The 22,120-nt window shown below is 36.9% G+C and overlaps 1 protein-coding gene across 1 annotated transcript in view; it reads left to right on the forward strand.

Moving 5' to 3' along the window:
• The window catches only part of LOC122808691 (alpha-2-macroglobulin-like protein 1), a 380,174-nt gene that overhangs the window by 104,171 nt on the left and 253,883 nt on the right, over positions 1 to 22,120 (forward strand). The window contains exon 4 of the mRNA XM_044079679.1: positions 16,641 to 16,722. Coding sequence (XP_043935614.1) covers positions 16,641 to 16,722 — 82 coding nt within the window. The remainder of the gene's footprint in view (positions 1 to 16,640; positions 16,723 to 22,120) is intronic.

Here is a 22,120-nt window from a genome sequence, read left to right on the forward strand (position 1 = left end):
TCCCATACTATGTGTTTTGCTACTAAAATAAATGCAAAATTTATAAATGAAAACTAACAAAAGATCATGCAAAAATAAATGATGCCAATGAAAAATGGGTAGCCACTTTATTCATTAAGCTCTTTTATCTAAATCAGTATCAGAATACTGGACAACAAGATATAATTGCCTTTAAACCAAAATGATCCAATAAATGACGAACATAAATTATATCATTAAATGTCCACTAAAAGCACATTTACAGTATCAAAATATGTGATAACTTAACAAGTCCATGCCACCTAACAGAATACATCAATACTACCTAATATAATTTTTGTCTATTAAATATTAATATTAATATTAATGGTCTCATTTAAAGATGGAAACTTATCTGCCTGTAACTTCATCTGCCACAATGTTTCTTTTCAAAAGAGTTCCTATAACAACCCCCCCAATAATCCAAGCCTACACACTCCAAAACTGTAAAATAAATTTTCTTGAATGATCTACAAATTAAGGTATGCTTACACAAAGCATTGTTTTCATCTTTTGTTTTAATAGAATATAAATGCTCCTTAATTCATTTAAACAAAATACGTGTAGTCATCCAAATATAAAATGCAACCCATTGTGAGTATAAGGCACTAAATGCATACCATCATAAGTAAGGTGATATATACCACTCCAGCTGAATTATAGTCAACGTGTTCATAAATCATAACAGATCTATCCAAGTGCGATAAAGAAATGTTTGGCCCTTCTAACAAAAAGTTACAAACATTGCAAAAATCACATTTAAATATTTTGCATTTGGGTTTGTTTCTAACTAAACTGGGTACTTTAGTCCCCTCATTCTCTAAATATTGTTTCATAGCTCTACTTTCTTCTACACAAAAGTCGGGCCAGAATTAACTATTTTGCAAATCCAAATTGCCTTTTAAAATCTTCTAGTTGTTCAATATTACATTGCTAACACTTGAACTGTCAGCTGCCATTTATAAAACAAAAGCATTATTGTAATTATTAATATAACCAGTGTAACCAGTTGTTTTTATAGGAATGTATGTCATCGGTATAGGCGGAAAAAAATGCATTCCTTTTACTTATGATTTAATTTGCAGAGGCTTCCAACTTACATCAGTTAAAACCCCTAGAACAAAACATCTCAATTAACTCACCAATAGCATCTACAAATATCTTATCATCCATAGTCAACCTAGAAAGACTAATCATTTGCCCACAAGGTATACTATTTAAAAAAAAAAAACAGGCTGTGGACTGAATTAATGCAAATAATTGCTGGTAAAGCATGCTGTTTGATATAACTTACATGCAAATTAACAGCCCTCACAAGTTAAAAAAATATTCTAGAAACAGCACACTACAACCAACATGATCTGAAACAAAGGTAAAGAAATCTGTACTGTCAGTTAAATCAATAACAAACTGTTCCATATCAACAACTGAACTATCAGTAATAAAAAAAACAAATCATCTGCAAACCTTCTGTAAAAGCATATATGATGTTTTAAAAAAGTAAGATTCATCAAAGTTTGGGACTACCACCAACCCGTAACTAAATTTGCAAATGATGTTGCTAAAGTGGCACCAGTAGCCATGTCTCTCAGTTGTTGGTAATATTTATCATTAAAGACAAAAAGTTGTTTTCCAACATAACTTCCATTAAAAACAAAGAGTTCACATCTAAAGCGAATAAAATAAATTGGTTAGCACCAAACTGAAATGTTCTTAAGTAATCTAAAAAATCCCAAGAATCTTTGATATAACAAATCAGCTTCTGTACCGAGGGATTAAAGATGGAATATAAAAAGATAGATATACCCACAGTTATACTACCAGAAGCTGAAACAATAGGTCTAAAGGGTAAATGAAACTGCTGTGAATGTGGATGCAGTTATTGTAATGGCAGTCCTATGAGCATCAGTAAATAAAGAATCCTAATCTGACTAGACCTAGCTACCAGATAGCAATGTAAAAATCTGTTTATTCAGGCTAATAATTCAATGATCAAAACACTAATCATCTGCTCATTACAGTCAACAAGCATTTTCATCAACTCCAATTCCATATTATTAAAAAGTTTAACCAATTTAATAAAAAAAAGTATTGTGTGGATCTAGTCCATTAGGAAACTTGACCCTGATATTCTTCTGGACAATCTTTAAAAAATGCATTCATGAAAGTAATGATTTTTCAAACATGAGATTCTGACATTTAATTAACTTTTTCTCAAATGTCATCACCAATTAAGTGGAAAACAGTTATTAAAAGAGTTGGACAAGTTAGAAAAAAAAGTCACAAACCAGTACTCATACCTACTGCTGTTTCAGTAGGTTCTGAAAATGTGAAGGCTATTTGCCACAATCTTTTCCGACTAGCTTGACTATAGCAAACAAATCCTGGGAGCATATTGATGATTTGTAACTAAGAAAAGTAATGATTTAATGATCTGGGCATCTTGAGGCAATGTTACAATTGCCTCATGTACACAGACAACCCACTCCTTCTCCCACAAAACACAAATACATGTGAGAGATGCAACTATATAGCCAAACTGGAGGCTGAGCTCTCTCAACTCAGGACTGGCAAGACCAGACAGGAGGAGAAGGAAACCACGCACACCACAAACCCAGTTTCACATAGAACTATCACAACTGCAAAACAAACACATAAACACACAAAGACATACTGGAGGCACTGATCAAAATCTACCAAAACTACAGAGGCCTCCAAAGCAGACACCCAAGCAACTGCCACCTCAAGACATAAGACATGCAACACATAGTTCTCAAAGTCAGTGTGCTAAACAGTCACAGCCCTTAAGGCCAAACACAATGCCAGACACACTTGTTATAGGTGACTCCATAGTCAGACACACTGGCGTCCCACTCACCAGACTGAACAAGGAAAAGATCACAGTAAGCTGCCTGTCAGGTGCTAGAATCCGCCACATAACACAAGCACTCAGGTCACTCCACAGCAAGTACAAGTATGACTCAGTCATTGTCCATGCCGGTGTGAGCGACCTGAGACATACCTCCCTGGACTACATGAAAAGAGACATAGAGGAGCTCTCAGATTATGTAGCCCAGGCCGGTATGACCCTGACCCTGAGCAGTATCCTACCCTCACCAAGAATGATGCCACAATACAGAGACAAAATGATCAGCTTTAATAATTGTCTTAATTACTGGTGTCATTCTAAGGGGATCAATGTCTGTCTGCCTGGGATGACATGCTTGACAAGCCACGCTGCCGCAGGGACGGCTTGCACCTGTCACCCTGGGCTTCGGATATTGGCAAAGGTTCTTGCCACCCCATAGTGCCTGTTTTAGGCAAGGCTCAAATGATAAACCTACGCCCTAGAAAACAAAAATGGAGAAAAACTAAGGGTAATACTGCTCAATGCCAGAAGTCTAAACCTCAAGATGCACGCCCTCGAAGCCCTCCTCAGTATGGAGAACATCGATGTCTGTGCTGTGACTGAAACCTGGTTCAAGGCTCCTGAGAGCACCCCAGCACTATCAGGTTATACCTCATATCATGCGTTCCGGCCCCAAAATCCGGACAAACCACAAAAGGAGGGAGTATCCATATTCATAAAGGATACCCACACCTCCAGGTTAGTGGCAATGCACGAAGCATCGGAGACCATCCAGGTGCAATTAACCATAGGTAAAACTGCCCTACAGTTTGTAGCATGCTACAGACCACCCTCTCAAACTCAGGAAACCCACACAGCCTTCCTGAAGACACTGGAGAGTATGAATGTCTCTCAAACACCATCATATTGGGTGACTTGAACTACCCAAACATAGACTGGGCACATTACTCAAGCCCCAACACCCTAGCCCAAAGGTTCCTTGGGTTCATAAACTCAAATGCTATGGAACAACTAGTCACCATTCCCACAAGAGGAGAAAATATACTAGACCTGATCATCACAAACATGGGGACAAAATGCTCCACACGGAAGTATATCCCTCATTGGTGAGATCAGACCATAAATTAATCTCACTGGAGATCCACATCCGCCCCAACCCCAGTAAAAGACCACAGTGAAGAACTTCTCAAAAGCAAACTTCACACTTCTTAAGACTGGAGTGGTATCCTTCAAGGCCCCGAGCCAGTGGAAACCACAAGCCACGCTGCTGAAACCCTTACAAATGCCTTCTCGAGCACCTCCAGGAATGTATGGATCAAGCAATCCCTAATAAAATCAAGACCTTTTCCACCAAAGGCAGGCGCCTGGTCTGGTGGACCCAGCCATAAACAAACTCTACAACAAGAGGAGAAAGCTACTACATGACATAGCAAAATCCCTAAAGGGAAGGCATCTCTGATCACTACTAGCAAAAACTACGATCACTCATAAAATCATCCAAGGCCAACTTTGAGAGAAAAATCGCTAATGACACAAAAGACAATCATAAGGCCTTCTTTAGCTATGTTAGAAACCTGGGTGGAAACTCCCAGATATGCTCAGAATTAGTCCAAAATGATACAAAAATCACTGAACCCACAGACATTGACAACATACTGGCAGACAGGTTCAGTGCAAATTTCTCCCCTCCCTCCCAAAAGGAGAAATATCTATCCCACCAGAGTCTAGCCTCCCAAACATTTCAGATGCCCAGGTGAGAGCTGCTCTCTCTAAAGCAAAAAACACAGCATCAATGGGACCGGACGGTGTCCCCGGCTGTGTGCTACATGAACTCAATGAGGAACTAAACCCACACATAAGGCTGCTGTTTAATCTTAGCCTTACTACAGGATCGTGCCCAAAGAATGGCGTGACGGCAACTGTGGTCCCACTCCACAAAGGCGGTGCTTCTACGGACCCTGGAAATTACCGCCCCATAAGCTTGACGAGCCTTGTCTGCAAAGCTATGGAGAGGATCATAATGGAACTCATAAATAAAGACATTGGGGACCTACAGGCACTGGATCCTACCCAATTTGGCTTTGTCAAGGGCAGATCCTGCCTCTTGAACTTGGTCGACTTTTTCGAAACAGTCACTAAGGCCATTGATGAGGGTAAGGCAGTACATACAGCCTACCTTGACCTAGCAAAAGCGTTCGACACAATACCCCACTCGGGCATCATAGAAAAGCTCACCAGCTTAGATGTAAACCCATATGTCACAAGATGGGTTGCAAACTGGCTCAAGGACAGAACCCACAGGGTTAGAGTTGCTGGTGCCATGTCAGACTCTAAGCGGTCACGGCGGTGTCCCACAGGGCTCAGTCCTGGGCCCCCTCTTGGCCGGCATTTATTGTTCTGAAGTGCAGGCAAACATAGGGGGATTGTGGCTGACACAATTTGCAGATGACTGCAAACTGGGCACCATAATTGTCACTCCATCAGACACAGACATCCTCCAGACACCTCTCATAGAAATGGATAACTGGTGCCAGAGCCATGGCCTTAAGCTAAATGCCAAAAATGTATAGTCATACCCTTTGGGAAAAACAAGGTAACCCCTAATTACCACATAGGTGGTAATCCATTAAACACGGAAGAAGTTATCAGGGACCTGGGGACCCAAGTTGACAGTAACCTCTCTTTTGACACTCACATTGCCAAAGTGGTTAGGAAGACCTTCTACATTGCCCACCTGATCATGAAGGGATTCACATCCAGATCAGGAGAGGTCATTGTACCCTGTACTCTTCACTTATCAGACCAATGATTGAGTACAACGCCCCATTCAGAATGTACCTTACCCGACACCTGCAGCAGTTGGAAAGACCCCAAAAGTTCCTCACCAAAAGGATAAAGGGGCTCAAACATATGTCATATGCTGCCCGACTGAAGAAACTCCAGCTCTATTCAGTCGCATACCGTCTGCTCAGAGGTGATCTGTGCCTGACATACAAGGCCATGTCCAACCCGGAATTAATGGACATGCTCCACCTCAAAAAATCCAAATCCACCAGAGCCACGAGAGCAAGAGACTTAAACCTCAACAAGGATATAAATAGGATGTGCTGGAGGGACAAATTCATCACCCAGAGACTCCCTACACTATGGAACAGAATCCCAGTCCATGTGAGGCAGAGCCCCTCACTGACTCTGTTCAAGAGAAATCTTGACGAGTGGATGGGAGATCGTAGGTTTACCCCGGGAATCATCTCTGTGTCACTGCTGGACAGAGGCACAGCAAACTAATGGGTATAGTATTCTCATCCTAAGGGGTGGTGAAAGCCACACACACTCTGGCTAGGCTTATAAATGCCCTAGGGCAGATAGCCTAGTATGAACCTATGAACCTATGAACCTATGATTTAAGTCTTTCAAGACTAGTTTGTATATCCATAAACACTGATTGCATATCATCTTGAACAGAGTGCACCACTGGTGTGGCATTTCCAATACTTTCATTGTAAGATGCCATACCCAATCCTCCAGTAAACTAAAAACAAATAATAAGAAAAAAACATAGAAAGGGTTGGGTGAAAAAAATAAACTTAACAAAAAATTGCCAAAAAGAAACAACATTCCTAAAGCTCAAACTGTCAACTGTCATTTGTAAAACAAAAGCATTATTATAATTTTTAATATAACAAGTGTTACCTGCTGATTTTTATAAGAATGCCTGTTGCCAACATAGCAGAAAAAAAAATTCCTTTTACTTATGATTTAATTTGCAGGGGCCTTCCAACTTGCATCATTTATAACCCCAAGAACAAAACATCTCAATTAACTCACCAATAGCATCTAGAAATATATTATCATCCATAGTCAACCTAGAAAGACTAATCATTTGCCCACAAGGTATACTATTTAAAAAAAAAAACAGGCTGTGGACTGAATTAATGCAAATAATTGTTGGTAAAGCATGCTGTTTGATATACCTTACTTGCAAATTAACAGCCCTCAAAAGTTAAAAAAAAAATTCTAGAAACAGCACACTACAACCAACATGATCTAAAACAAAGGTAAAAAAATCTGTACTGTCAGTTAAATCAATAACAAACTGTTCCATATCAACAACTGAACTATCAGTAATAAAAAGAACAAATCATCTGCAAACCTTCTGTAAAAGCATATATGATGTTTTAAAAAAGTAAGATTCATTAAAGTTTGGGACTACCACCAACCCGTAACTAAATTTGCAAATGATGTTGCTAAAGTGGCACCAGTAGCAATGTCTCTCAGTTGTTGGTAATATTTATCATTAAAGACAAAAAGTTGTTTTCCAACATAACTTCCATTAAAAACAAAGAGTTCACATCTAAAGCGAATAAAATAAATTGGTTAGCACCAAACTAAAATGTTCTTAAGTAATCTAAAAAATCCCAAGAATCTTTGATATAACAAATCAGCTTCTGTATCAAGGGATTAAAGATGAAATATAAAAAGATAGATATACCCACAGTTATACTACCAGAAGCTGAAACAATAGGTCTAAAGGGTAAATGAAACTGCTGTGAATATGGATGCAGTTATTGTAATGGCAGTCCTATGAGCATCAGTAAATAAAGAATCCTAATCTGACTAGACCTAGCTACCAGATAGCAATGTAAAAATCTGTTTATTCAGGCTAATAATTCAATGATCAAAACACTAATCATCTGCTCATTACAGTCAACAAGCATTTTCATCAACTCCAATTCCATATTATTAAAAAGTTCAACCAATTTAATAAAAAAAGTATTGTGTGGATCTAGTCCATTAGGAAACTTGACCCTGATATTCTTCTGGACAATCTTTAAAAAACGCATTCATGAAAGTAATGATTTTTCAAACATGAGATTCTGACATTTAATCAACCTTTTATCAAATGTCCTCACCAAGTCCTTCACCCCCACAATGTTGTTGTTACTGTCTCCAGAACAATTAAGTGGAAAACAGTTATTAAAAGAGTTGGACGAGTTAGCGAAAAAAGTCACAAACCAGTACTCATACCTACTGCTGTTTCAGTAGGTTCTGAAAATGTGAAGGCTATTTGCCACAATCTTTTCCAACTAGCTTGACTATAGCAAACAAATCCTGGGAACATATTGATGATTTGTAAATAAGGAAAGTGATGATTTAAGTCTTTCATGACTAGTTTGTATATCAATAAACACTGATTGCATATCATCTTGAAGAGAGTGCACCACTGGTGTGGCATTTCCAATACTTTCATTGTAAGATGCCATACCCAATCCTCCAGTAAACTAAAAACAAATAATAAGAAAAAAACATAGAAAGGGTTGGGTGAAAAAAATAAACTTATCAAAAAAATCACCAAAAAGAAACAACATTCCTAAAGCTTAAACTGTCAACTGTCATTTGTAAAACAAAAGCATTATTATAATTTTTAATATAACAAGTGTTACCTGCTGATTTTTATAGGAATGCTTATTGCCAATATAGCAGAAAAAAAATCCTTTTACTTATGACTTAATTTGCAGGGGCCTTCCAACTTACATCAGTTATAACCCCAAGAACAAAACATCTCAATCAACTCACCAATAGCATCTAGAAATATATTAAATTATAAAACAAAGCTATCCAGAATGATAGGTAGTCAGTGTCTGGCATGAAAAATATACAAACTTTAATAAAAATGCAAGTTTAATACTTTCTCATGCAAACTTCATCCAGCAAATGACTACATCATGTCTTTATGCAAAAAGCAAATACCCAAACCTGCCAAAGGTTATCCAGTATCCAAACTGACAAAAAACAAACCAGGTAACCACCAAAGCTGAAAGCATACAAAATGTTTATTCCACAAACAAAAACAAGATAAGTGCTTTCACACTGAATGTGCTTCATCAGATCCAGTGCTTAACTAAAAAACAAGTCAATTATATAACAAGATCAATTAAATATACCCAATAAAAACATGATGACAATCACTGATGCAAATAGTGTTTCTTAAGGAGAGGTTTTAAATACACACTGGCATTAATGCCTGGAGGCTTATCAGCCTGCAGTCTGGTAATCCATTTAATCTCTGCCAACTCTACTATATTAGTATAATCACCTCCTCTATCACTCTCTTGAACTAATTGCAACACCATACATTCAAAATTATGGTCATGTTGCACAGATACATGTTTTGCTAGCACATTCAACAGGTTCTTCCTCTTAATATCACCCAAATGTTGTAACACTCTCTCTTTCAGCATTCTTATTGTTTTACCAACATAGAATGTGGTGCACATGGTGCACTTCGCCAAATATACTAGTCCCTAGATCTGCAGTCCGCATATAACATAAGATTAAAAGAGTAGTCCATCACAGGATGCTTAAAGGTTACCACCTTCGAAATAAATTTACAAGCTTTGCATGACCTACATGCAAAGGTACCTGACGGATAGATCTGGGAGCACTGGGGCCTGTAGATTTATAACAAAGTTGTCACTTTAATGACATATTGTTCTTGAAAGTAAAACTAGGTTTATTACCTATAATATCTTTGATCCTAGAATCAGTGAGCAGTACAGGCCAATACTTATGTACAGTGTCACAGATCTGGTGTATATTGTTGCCATACATTAATGGTAGCCTGAGGGTGCTATTAACCATCTCAGGACCTTTACAACTAGAGAGGGTATTAGTCCTATGAAAAAATAGTTTACCCCTATCAGGACATAACCTATCCACTGCTCCAGATGTATCAGCCAGCATCACTTGTTTATAACCTTTCTTCAGAAATTCTGAGCTATGTCTATTAGTAGCCTTATGGTTTTCATCGTTATTAGTGTGTAAACGTGACATTCTCAAAAACTGACCCATGACCACATTTTGAAAAATGTGTCTAGTGTGCATGCTATTGTAATGTAGCAGTGCATTTTTCCTACACAATTTCCTATATAAGGATGTAGAGATGGCACCATCCACTAAAGAGACCTTAATATCTAAAAACTCTATGGAAGTATAAGACTAATTCAAAGCAAATCTAAAACAAGAGCTACTATTCTCCAGATACTGTATAAAATCAAGTAGCTCATCTAGGGGGCCATGCCAAAGCAAAAAAATATAATCAACAAACTTCTTATAATAAATCAGCTGTCTAGAATATATATGTGAGGATAGGACCACCATGCGCTCCCATTCTGCCATCACAAGATTGGCATAACTGTTTGCGCATGGTGTCCCCATCACCACCCCCACTTTCTGATGATAAAAAGCACCATCTAGCACCCCAGATCTATCCGGACAGGTACCTTTGCATGTAGGTCATGCAAAGCTTGTAAATTTATTTTGAAGGTGGTAATCTTTAAGCATCCTGTGATGGACTACTAGATCATTTTGTAAAGTCACATGAATTAAGAACAATTAACAATTTAAACAAATAATGGCTTAATACTAAACATTTAATTTCCTAATTATCCATTTATTTTCCTCTTTCTCTAGCAATATCTTATCATCCATGAGCAACCTAGAAAATTGCTCGAATGTTTTTCAATATACCTTACTTGCAAATTTATAACCCTCACAAGTTAAAAAAAATATTGTGAGTTAATTCTGGCCCGACTTTAATATATAAAAAAAACTAGAGCTATGAAACAATACTTAGAGAATTTGAGCACTAAAGTATCAAGTTTAGTTACAAACAAACCCAAAGGTGTGTTTAAATGTGCTTTTTGTAATGTTTATAACCTTGTGTTAGAAGGGCCAAACATTTCTTTACCACACTTGGATAGATCTATTATGATTTCTGAACATGTTAACTGTAATTCTTCTGGAGTGGAATATACCGCCTTATGCTCACAGTGTGATGAATTTTATATTAGAATGACTACATGTAGGTTATTTATACAAATTAAGGAACATTTATATTCCATAAATACAAAGGATGAAAACAATGCTTTGTATAAGCATACCTTAGTCTGCAAATCATTCAAGAAATTGTATTTTACTGTTTTTTAAGTGTGTTGCCTTAGATTATTGGTTGGGGGTGGCTGTTTGAACTCTCTTGAAAAGAAAGAAACATTGCGGCAGATGAAGTTACATGTAGATAGGTTTCTAGGTTTAAATTACACCATTCATATGAATTGTTTTTTAAGAAACAAAAGTTATATTAGGTAGTATTGATGCTTTATGGTAAGTGATATAATTGATGTTCATTATTTATTGGATCAGTTTGGTTTACATGCAATTGTATCTTTTTGTCTGGTATTCTGATGAAGTCCCTTGTGGATAAAAACACTTAATGAATAAAGTGTCTACCCATTTTCTTTGACTTCATTTCTTTTTCAGTGATTTTTTTTTTGGGTTATTTTTTTTTTCACCTGACTCTTTCCACAGTTTTTTTGTATTATAGATTACACATTTTTATTTATTTATTTTATATTTGATTACCAGGTTGATCTGACTGGGCAATCAGGTTCCCATTTTCAGTGAGACCCGGGGAGAAAAGCTCCATTTACATGACAATCATAAAACTACAAAACCTCCACATATATGATAAAAATACAAAAGTCAGACATGCGTACAAATTAATAGAGCAAACAATAGTATATCATAGCAGAGTACGATGAGAAGTTACAGAAGTGTACAATATAAAGTGTACAGTAGTAAAACAGAAAATATAATGTATTTAAGTAAGAAAGTGCAGTAATATATAAATAACGTAAATGATGGATTTTACATCTGTTATAGTATCATTATTCTTTTCCAGCACATCGTAACATTTCCAGTTTTTCTAAAAGATGTTATATAACTGTAAAATGCTTTTATATTAAACATTGTTTATAGCTTTTTTTCTAATCTTATTTTTCAGATTTTATTGAACATTGCAATTGCTAAATTACTTTATATTTTAAACTTATTTTTAATAGTTGGGTGTTTTCATATAACTGAAAACTCAATTTGTATCTTTTATACAGCTTTTTGAAAAAATTTGAAACTGATAGTTTTGGTTTGAGGAGCCATTTTTTGGAGGCTCAAGTAGTGGGAGCTATGTGGATTAATGACAGAATCACCCAAAATCAAAGATTTATTATTATGTGAATCAATAATATTCCTTTCCTTACTATTAGCAAAGTTAGGTGCAATTTGATTAATATTTTACCTCTGTACCTAATGCTTTCCTTTTTAGCTAGTTTACTCTTAATTTATTCATAATATTTACACAACTGTTATCAGTTCCATTTTTAAAACAACTACACATATTGCATAGATTTTCCAGTAGCAAATGACCAGAAATGTTAAGTTTCCAGCTTATACTGGGCAAAATCTTCTGCACTTTGATATTCTATTTTGATTCTGAGGCTGCAGTCACATCCTGCATCTTGCCAGACAAATCAAGTGCATTATATAAAGTTTGAGTGTTATATTTCACTTCCACGGATTTCAACCTCATCTCTTTTTTATTATTCTCCACAGTGTTTTTAGTTCTAGTATTTCATTTTGCTCCTTTTCTATGGCTTAATACGGCTTAATTATTTAAAGCTACTATATCTACTCCATCCTTCCACAATTTCTTTGATGGTGCTAAATTATTATGTTTCCATTTCCTGTTATTCCCATTTATTTGAAATACAAACCCAGATGTGTACCATTATCTTCAATATCCATTTTGTTGTCATTATTTTTTATTTAATTAATCAGATTGTTTTTCCTTCCACCTGGTTTATGTCTACATGCTCTGCTTGGTTGGCACCATTTTTTTAAAACAGTCAGTCTACCTTGCACATTTAGTAATGCAGAGTCTTCTTTCACATCGTGGAGTTATTTACAGTTGGTTTAAACATTGAACAAATGCAGATATGTTCTGTAAAGAATTTTTATTACTGCAGCTGCAAACATTAGAATCCGTAGTTTTGCGCTCTATTATACTAAATAAGCTGTGCAACTTTGTGCAGTTAATCCATTTGCTCTGTGGACCTGATATATTATTTTGTATAATCCACAACTGTCACATTCTGACAGATTGTCATGATTGACAAGATCTTCCAATAAATACTTATTGAAGTTGTCCATTATACAAAAGAAAATAAAGAGCACTCTGAAAAAAATAGCTTAACCAGATGTAAGTGGGCGGCAGTTAATTAGTTTCTGTTTTCATAAACTTTACAATATATTTATATAAAACAAAACTAAAATAGTATTCTTTATTAAAACACATGAGATATAGTTATTGAGTCCTAAACTAATAAGAAGCAGATGATATGCTCCCATTTACATAAACAGAATTTGCTACCACTGTCTCAAAAAAGAACGCTCAGGCTATACTACTCAATTTTATGTGATAAATAAGTAAACACTATGCATTAAGTTTGGTAATGCTGACCTACAGAATTTACAACAGTTTACTCAAAAACTAGTACTTGCTGTGCCCAGATGCCAATTCAACAAAAATACTGTCACATTCCCTTTAAAATACTACACAGCCTTCCCTTTAAAATATTATAAAGCCTTACTACACTGGATTACTGGCATTGCTGTTTTCACAAAATGAAGCAAACTCACGCAAAGTGCATCCTCTCAAAATGACTTTATAAAAACAAGGGAGAAAATAGAAAATAGTAAAAAATACACTTGTAACCCCTTTGCTCTTAGAAGGATAAGAGGAAGACAAAAAATAAAATTAGTTTCCATAATTTACCGAATAACTGCAGTTTTTTGAAGACGTTTTCTCCATAATAATCTTGGGGGGAGGAAGAGACTCAGGAATTTGTGGAACTTCAGTAACTGTTTCTGGCTGAGTTGTAGTTAAGTCAGCTGTTGTTCTGGACAACCTCCCCAGCTGGCATCCTCTCCTCAGAGATGCAGAGATAAGGGCTAAAAAAGAAAAGTCCTCTGGTCAAATAACATAGCGCTTTAGTTGTCTGAACACCTTTCAGAAGCTGTAGCAAAAAGATGCACTAGCGTCTTGCTACATTTCCTAACACATAAACACCCACACACACACACACACACACACACACACACACACACACACACACACACACACACACACACACACACACACACACACACACACACACCATGCACACAAATAATTTCAATGGTTGTGATTTCAGTTATGGCTGTTTAAATGACTACAGATACTGCTGTTATGGCCAGCTGTCACACAAAAGTACTCACATCATTGACTTGCAGGGGCCGGATGTCAATCTTCTACAGTACTGATCGTGCACCTTAACAGTTTACGTCAAAGGGTCTCCACCCCTTTTCCCCAACTGAGCTATAGCTTTCGTTTCTGGTGCAAGTTGTCACAAATTTATCTGCAGATGCATTAGCAGTATATTTGTGATTAGAGCGAGTAATATTCTTATGCTTTAATTCAGGGCATTGCTGAGTGTTATTTCATAATCATATGATGCAGTTAAATAAAGATTTATGATCATCTTTAACTGTGGATGCTAATTTTACTTTGTGTTCCACTATGATCTTCATTATTGTAAATTTCAGATTTTTTAGCTGTTTGACAGAGATTTTAATGTGAGTAGAGTTTGATTTATTATTGGCCTTAAATAATGTTTTCTTTTATTATATAGTTTATTAATGTTGCATTCCACAAAGACTGTTTTAAATTCCCCAGTATATTTGGTGCTGATTGTCACACTTGGTTTATACTATTTCTCAAACTGGAGTAGAATTTATTAACATAAGTAATAGCTCAGGTTGCACTGGAGATGGGCATTTTGCTTTTGCATTTTGAGAACTCATCATATAGATTTAATAGGTTGGTCTCTTTACAGTCCTTGAATTCACAGGTGCTTGTTGTGGTGGTCTTAGATGCATCAGTGTTGCTGTTCTGGAAATGAGTATACTATATGTTCTGACCTAGTCTGCTTGAGTGCAGATGATGAATGTTACTTTGTGGACCACTTCCATATTGTGTCACAGTGGCTTGGTAGTGCTATACATTGTCATTTGCATGCATGGGGCCGTGGAAGTAGCTGCCATGATGTAGCTCACGGGCTTGGTGTTGAACACTGACACTGGTGTAGGTGGACCTGTGGGACTGGCTGATGTGATGTGGCAGACACTTGGTAATGAATGCCAGCACTGGAGAATAGCTATCTTTGGGAATGGCTATCATGATGTGGCAGAGAGGCTTGTCACAGTATTGTCTTGTAACTGAAATCTTCTGGCTATTAAACAGGGACTTGTTGCAGTGCAACACTATAACCAAAAAGCAGTCTATGTGACATGGCCAAAGAAATAATGTATTGCACTGCCAACTCATTGTTGATGAAGGGGTGCAGTATGGTTGTAACAGTCAGAGTCTGTGCACTGACATGATTTATTTTTATTTTATTTTATTTTATTTTATTTTGTTGACCGGGCTAGTGTAACTTTCAGTAGAGGCCTGGAGAGATAAGCTCCGAGGAAACAAACAAAATCACATATACAAAAATTAATGTATACACTGAACATTCCAGGTGCAGTACAGAGAATAATCAAAGAGGTCATTCATTCATAACATAGTGCATAATATACAGATACAATTAGTACAATACAAAATGTAGTTACAATACATCATAAAGAACAAGATGGCAGCTGAATTATACAATATATTAGTATACAAGTAGTCATAAAGAACAAGTAGGAGCTGAAATTATACAATATATTAGTAAAAGTAGTCTCCCTAATGAGATACTGAAGATGTAAGCAATAGTATAGAAGGACAAGGTAAGTTGTTATGAAGGAAAGGAACTTGATTACTGAGAAGAGGAGGGTAGATTGAACCAAGTAAGAAGAGCTAGTTGATCAGTCAGGTTTAGTACAGGGGCACAAACAGTGCGTTCTGAGGAAAAGTTTCAATTTGGTTTTAAAGCGTGATATAGAGGGAAGAGAGGAAAGTTCGTTAGGAAGAAGGTTCCAGGATTGTCCAACAGTATTAGAGAAGAGAGAGTCCCCAGCCCTGTTGTTTGATTAACAAATATTTACAAGAAGTTTATGTGATGATCGTAAGGTCTTTAGATTGTTGTAGGGGGTAATGAGGGTAGATAGTATAGGGGTATTGGTAGGTTGGTAAAGGGTTTTATGGGCAACGGTCAGTTGGTAGAATTTAAGCTGATTTTGTAATTCAAGCCATCCTAGCTGCTTTAGATTAAAACAGTGGTGGGTTCTGAAAGGGTTACCTGTAGCAAATCTGGCTGTGTTATTGTAGGAGTTTTCCATTTTATTAAGGTTGTTTTTAGAGAGATTAGTATATATGGATGAGGCATAGAGGAGAGTAGAAATTAGATGGGTGTGAGCAATATTTATTCTAGCTGCAGGAGAGAGGAAGGGTTTGATCCTGTAGAGAGAGCCTAGTTTTCTATTAACAGATTTTAGAGTATTGTTAATATGGGTGTTGAAGTTAAGGTTGTTATCTATGGTGATACCTAGTAGTTTGGTAGTTGGACCTGGGGATATGAGAGTACCATTATTGGATATTACTGTGAAGTCTGTTGGGGGGACTTATAAATGCTATGGTGGAGTGCAGTATTGCTCCAGTGATTATATTTTGTAAATTTCTGGATATTCTCCCACTTACTATTCTTTGTTGCCATAATTATTGGGAATGTGACTGACTGTTCACATTCTTCCTGCTTTTCCCATTCAGTTCTTGTTATCAAGAACTATTGATCACATGCCTTGTTCATGCAGTTCATTGTTACTTTTTAAATACCAGCTTATGAAAAGAATTTAATGAAAAACTAACAAGCTAACAAGTTTTGCAACTACTTTGCAGGTTACCAGACTGAACTAATATATAAGCGCAGTGACTGTTCATTTAGTGCTTTTGGAAATAGTGATGCAGAAGGAAGTCTCTGGTAAGTTTAATTTATATTCTTCTGAGTGTCCCACCATACCAGAACATGATGTTTGATTTGGATTTGTGTACTGGGAAAAGTTTTAGAAGCTGGTTGCAATTTCTATGCTACTTTTTTGCCTATAATTACATCAAAACACATTTCCAGTTTAGAGAACATTTAATAACTTACATTAGTCCATGACTGTTAAAAAAAACATTTGGTGAAAATTATATTTGAATTCTCTTTGGCCTGTGTCAAGGAATAATCTGTTTAGCAATGCTCTGGGTTCAGTATGAGCTGATATTAATTATCTATGTTTTCATGACAGCAATTTCAACTACAAATCTGTTTCACTTTCTACACTTAATTCTGTGTCATTTTACTGACTCAAAGTGCACTGGATGTAGTTATTAAATAAAATGTATACATTAAAATACATTTGATCAAAAGAAATGTGTGTTTATTATTGGGACAACCCTCCTCGTGTGTGTGTGTGTGTGTGTGTGTGTGTGTGTGTGTGTGTGTGTGTGTTTGTGTATATATGTACGACATGCAAAGGAAAATCACAGATTATATTTATTAAAGGTTTGTTCACAAGCACCTTCATAATTATCAGATGTCTTCAATGATTGCAAGCTTCAGTAGCCCCTAAGACTAACACAAAAACACTTAAAATTACATTTTTTAAAAGGCGCGGGAAAATCCTGTCCCTGTCTGTGCTCCCTAATCTGCTACTGAGTCATTTTTCACCATGACTGAATCTACTGTCATAAGACTGTAGGAATCCAAACACACACTACCACTGACTACAGGAATCCTTAATCCACCTTTGTTGTTAAGATACAAGCACAAATTAAACACCTTTCATAGAAGTAAAACAATCAACTTTTTTACTCTGATATTCAAATGTTATGCGAATTAGGTGTCCAGAGATTTGGCTGGATGTCCTATTTGTAATGTCTGCAGGTTGAGAGGTATGTTGGCATGTGACCAACATGCCAGATTTAGGTTTGTTATTATAGATAGAAATGTTTTTAATAATAAAGATAAATCAGGCTGACACAATATATTGAACAAGAATTCCTAGCTGTCAAAGTTAGCTGCTGGACTCTGCTAGCATTTAACTTGGCTTTTACTCTTATACTGTTCATGCTAAGGAGCCTTTACTGCTCTTATAGTTCCAGCCTTTACTTTCTGTATAGGTAGGAGAAGAACCAGGTTTTCACAGTGATGGTGGTGGTTGTTTTTAGGAAAATGGTGGGAAAACTACCTGTATTCAAAACCTGTGCTGCCTCTATGGTGGGACTCTGCTAAGCTTGGTGGGGGTGGAAAAAAGTGTTTTTGGAGGTGGTACACAAGTGAACAGTAGTAGGCATTCTAGTGGAAGAAACAGTCAGTTGAAAATATTTTTTAAAATACTTATTATGTGTTTTTATCAAAGCATCTCAGTAATTGTCAGAAAGAGTCAAGAAAGAATTGTTGAGCATTTAATGGAATTACTGGAAGGGGTGGGCTATAGGTTGTTATTGCACTGAAGCTTTAAAACCAAAACCCAAAAGCTGCATTTGCTTTGGTCTTGGCATTTTTTTGTTTTTTTTTGTTTTTGCTTAGATTGACATGCTGGCCTTTTTGCTGCTGGCCTTTGTTCTTTTTTTATATGGTTATGCCACGGACATAACAAATTAAATCAAACTTGATTGTATGTAAGTAAATGCATATCATATATGAAGAAGGCAACAAGCACATATCAAGTGTTAGTGATTGTGTGGCCAATTACCCAAAAAGTCATGTTAAAGGCTGCTCCCTCCTACTCCAAACATAGCAGGAATACCCAGGAGCAGCATCCTAACACTACTTACTCCTAGCATGAAAACTTGTTCATGACAAGAATGACCATAAATCACGCACCAAGCTGGACAGCCTGTTCATCCCTTTTTCACTACTACCCACACCCTCCAATTTCTACACATTAGGGATTTTTACCAAACAGCTCCTTAAGAAACAGCAATATACGAGCACTAAATAGATCCAATTATTTGTCACTTAAGTGGACACCATTCTGCCTAAACCAAACCTGGTCCCTATCAGCAAAGTCCCAATGCTCTAACACTAGCAAACCTGAAGATGACATTGCCCTTGCAACTGTATAATTAGTAAAATGCCTGTCTGTGTATAATGTTGCAGCACTTGTCCTTGCCAATAAAATGACTGTGCAAATCAAATCGACCATCTGTCTGTCTGAAAAGATCTGAATATTTTTTTTTCAATAATAATGTTTGTTTTTCTTTTTGGCTTTTCGGGTAGGGGTTGCCACAACAGAACTCCGGTCTGCTAATGATTGGCAGTAGATTTTTATGGGTGCTGAGTTGCCAGCCCGACGCCTAACCTTCGAAATAATATGGAAACAGAAAGAACCTGAAATAAATACATTAATACCATTATTTATTTAAATTACTAATACCAAAGTACTTATGACACAAATACACACTTACATGGCCATGCCTGACCCATATATCAAAAACCACCACCACATCATCCTCAACAGATTACCCATCTGCCAATACACTATTAATTCTCTTCCAGCCTTTCAACAATCTTCTAAAATATAATTGGTTAGCAGACACAGCTAGCACCACTAAATGGATATGAATCAATCTAAACATAGCATCATTCTCCCATCTATGTACCACATATCTTGTAAGACACAAAACCCAAAAAACAATTACATACAAGGCATTGTCCACCCTCTCTGAATAAGTGCCCCACCACTTAGAATTTTCATTTCTCTTCCCTCACCTGGAACTGCTGTTGTTTGGTTGTTCATCTTCTTCTCCAAAGACCAAAACCTGTAAAACTGAATATAAGACAGACAAAAACTTATAAGTATATTCAATCTGCATATATATAGCAGAAAGGAAAAAAAAAAATATTAAGAAGGTGAAAGGAGACACATTCCATTCCATATTAGCCTTGCCTTTGCCAATTCTTTAAACAGTACTTGTACCCCTGATTTATTGCCTGAATGAAAGAATGCCCTCTTATTAGAAGATCCTCCACCAATGCTGTCCAAATAGCCATCAAGTCCAAAAGCATAATGTCCTCCATTCTGTGTAGAACTGCATGCCATCCAGTGAAGCCCAGTCCTCCTGCCACATGGACCAACTGTTGAAATTCACGAAACCTCCTTTCTCAGTTTTAAAAAATCCTCCCTATCTTTTTTTGAAACCCTGAATATATGATGTTTTTCTTCTTGCCAACTCTTAAAAGATTTGTCAAAGACCTGCCGAATGTTCTACTTGTCTCCATTGCTCTACATGCTAACATGAGTAACCTAAGTAACTCTGTGACATCTTTTGTCCTACGTTTGCAACTGCTTAACATACTTCCACCTCTCTCATGTAGTTATACCAGTTTATCTTCTGGATACTGAATCAAGCCTAAAGACAAATCTACTGATAAACCTAAGAAGGACAACACTTTTTCCATGCCCTCCTGCTTCCCCTTTGCCAGTGCCATCGACAAAACATTCCTCAGCTCTGAAAATCTCTGGAAACTGTCAGTCATTCATTCTTTACCCTTTCCCACCAAAAGAAAAGCATCTATGTAATGAACTACCTTTTGACCAGTAACTCTCTGCTCTCAAATTCATTGTAAGCCTGAAATAAACTTTTCAAAGGTTGCACAGGTCACTGAACAACCCAATGGCATGGCCTTCATAAAACAAAATCCATTATGCAGTCACATGCTTTGATGTCCCTCCTCTGGGTCAGTGACCAGGGAGTCTCAGATGTCCCTTCTCTGGGCCAGTAACCAGGGAGTCTCAATCCTCACCATGAACACTGGTGAGGGACATTCACTTGGAACAAAAATAGAAACACACTGTATTTCTAGATGCTGCTCTCTGCACCAATTTCCCTTAAGAGTACACATGGAACAAACTCCTGTCCTGGGGCTGCATTTCCCTTTCTCTCTCACAAGGCCCTAAATGAGACTCCCCACTGACACAGCTGTAGAGATGAGTACTCAGCCAAGTGTTCCAAGCCAAGTCCTCCACCACCCTCTCTGTGAAACCATTGCTCTGTATCCCTGCTCCAAGTAGCTGACACAAACACACTCTTTGAGATTTGATTTTTACACACACACACACACACACACACACACACACACACACACACACACACACACACACACACACACACACACACACACACACACACACACACACACACACACACACACACACACACACACACCTGGGAAAGGCTGGCACAGATTTATCAGCTATACCCCTTCTGCCAAGACTATAAGGTAGATACTGCCACCAGAACAGTCCAGTCCAAAGCCAGATACTTTAACGTTCTTATCAGGGTATCCAATTATACTTAGTAAAATTAGTACTAATACAGACTTTCAGGAGTGGCCACAGTGCCACCGAATAAATACAAGTACTCTCAAAGGGAAAAGTATTCTCTAAAAGACCAGTCAGAATGAAAAGTTTAAATATACTTAATAATAACTAATAAGAGAACATGAATATACTCAATATCTATTTACAATAAACACTAGAGTTTCAATCATAGGAAACATTAAAAATAACACAGATGGAAAGGTTCCCACTGGTACAGGAAAAACAATACTTAATTAATCCCACTATAGTTTACTGTCGGACTAAAGAATTATTATTCCCTAGTTCACTCGCTAAAGCAAGGCAAGATGAAGTACGAGAGTGATCCTTCTTTCTTGTCAGATTTTAAAAACAAACTGCCCTCATTTAGTACTAAAACATCATTTATGTGCTGCACTAGAGAATGACATCACATACATCTGGTCATCTGGCTTCTGGTTCCCACACAAACCACTTTACTAGACACTGAGCCAGAATCTAGCACCTATGTGTCATAATACAAACACATAGAGCTTTGCTAAGATGTGTTAAAGCATCTGGAAGCTATAAATCCATTTCAAAAACTTCCACCCTTCCAGGATAGTGATTAGTTCACCCCTAAGGACAATACAGTAGGATTCCTAGTCCTGGTTTTCACAGCCATGTTGTCTGTGGCTGTAATCATAACAGTAAGATAGAATCTTTATGGCTTAAACCAGGTAATTTCAGACTATTTTTCAAAGTTAGCTAGATTAAGATTAACATCTTCTCTTCCAGTATCTTTTGCCACAATGTATTCATTTCAGCAGTTACAATACATTCTGACATACATGTGTATTTCTTTTCTGTCCAACGTGACCCACTGTTGGTACATTTTTAACACAAGCAGCTTTACAAATACATTTTCAAAACAAGCACCTGTAGAAATAATACTGACATACAAATGACATATAACTTTATAGAACTCCAGATAAATAGGCTGGCATATGTTACACATCCACTGCCTTACTTCTCCTGGCATATCTGGCAATA

The sequence above is a fragment of the Protopterus annectens genome, chromosome 8.part0, assembly GCF_019279795.1.
Source record: "Protopterus annectens isolate FY-2018-M chromosome 8.part0, PAN1.0, whole genome shotgun sequence".
Lineage (NCBI taxonomy): Eukaryota > Metazoa > Chordata > Ceratodontiformes > Protopteridae > Protopterus > Protopterus annectens.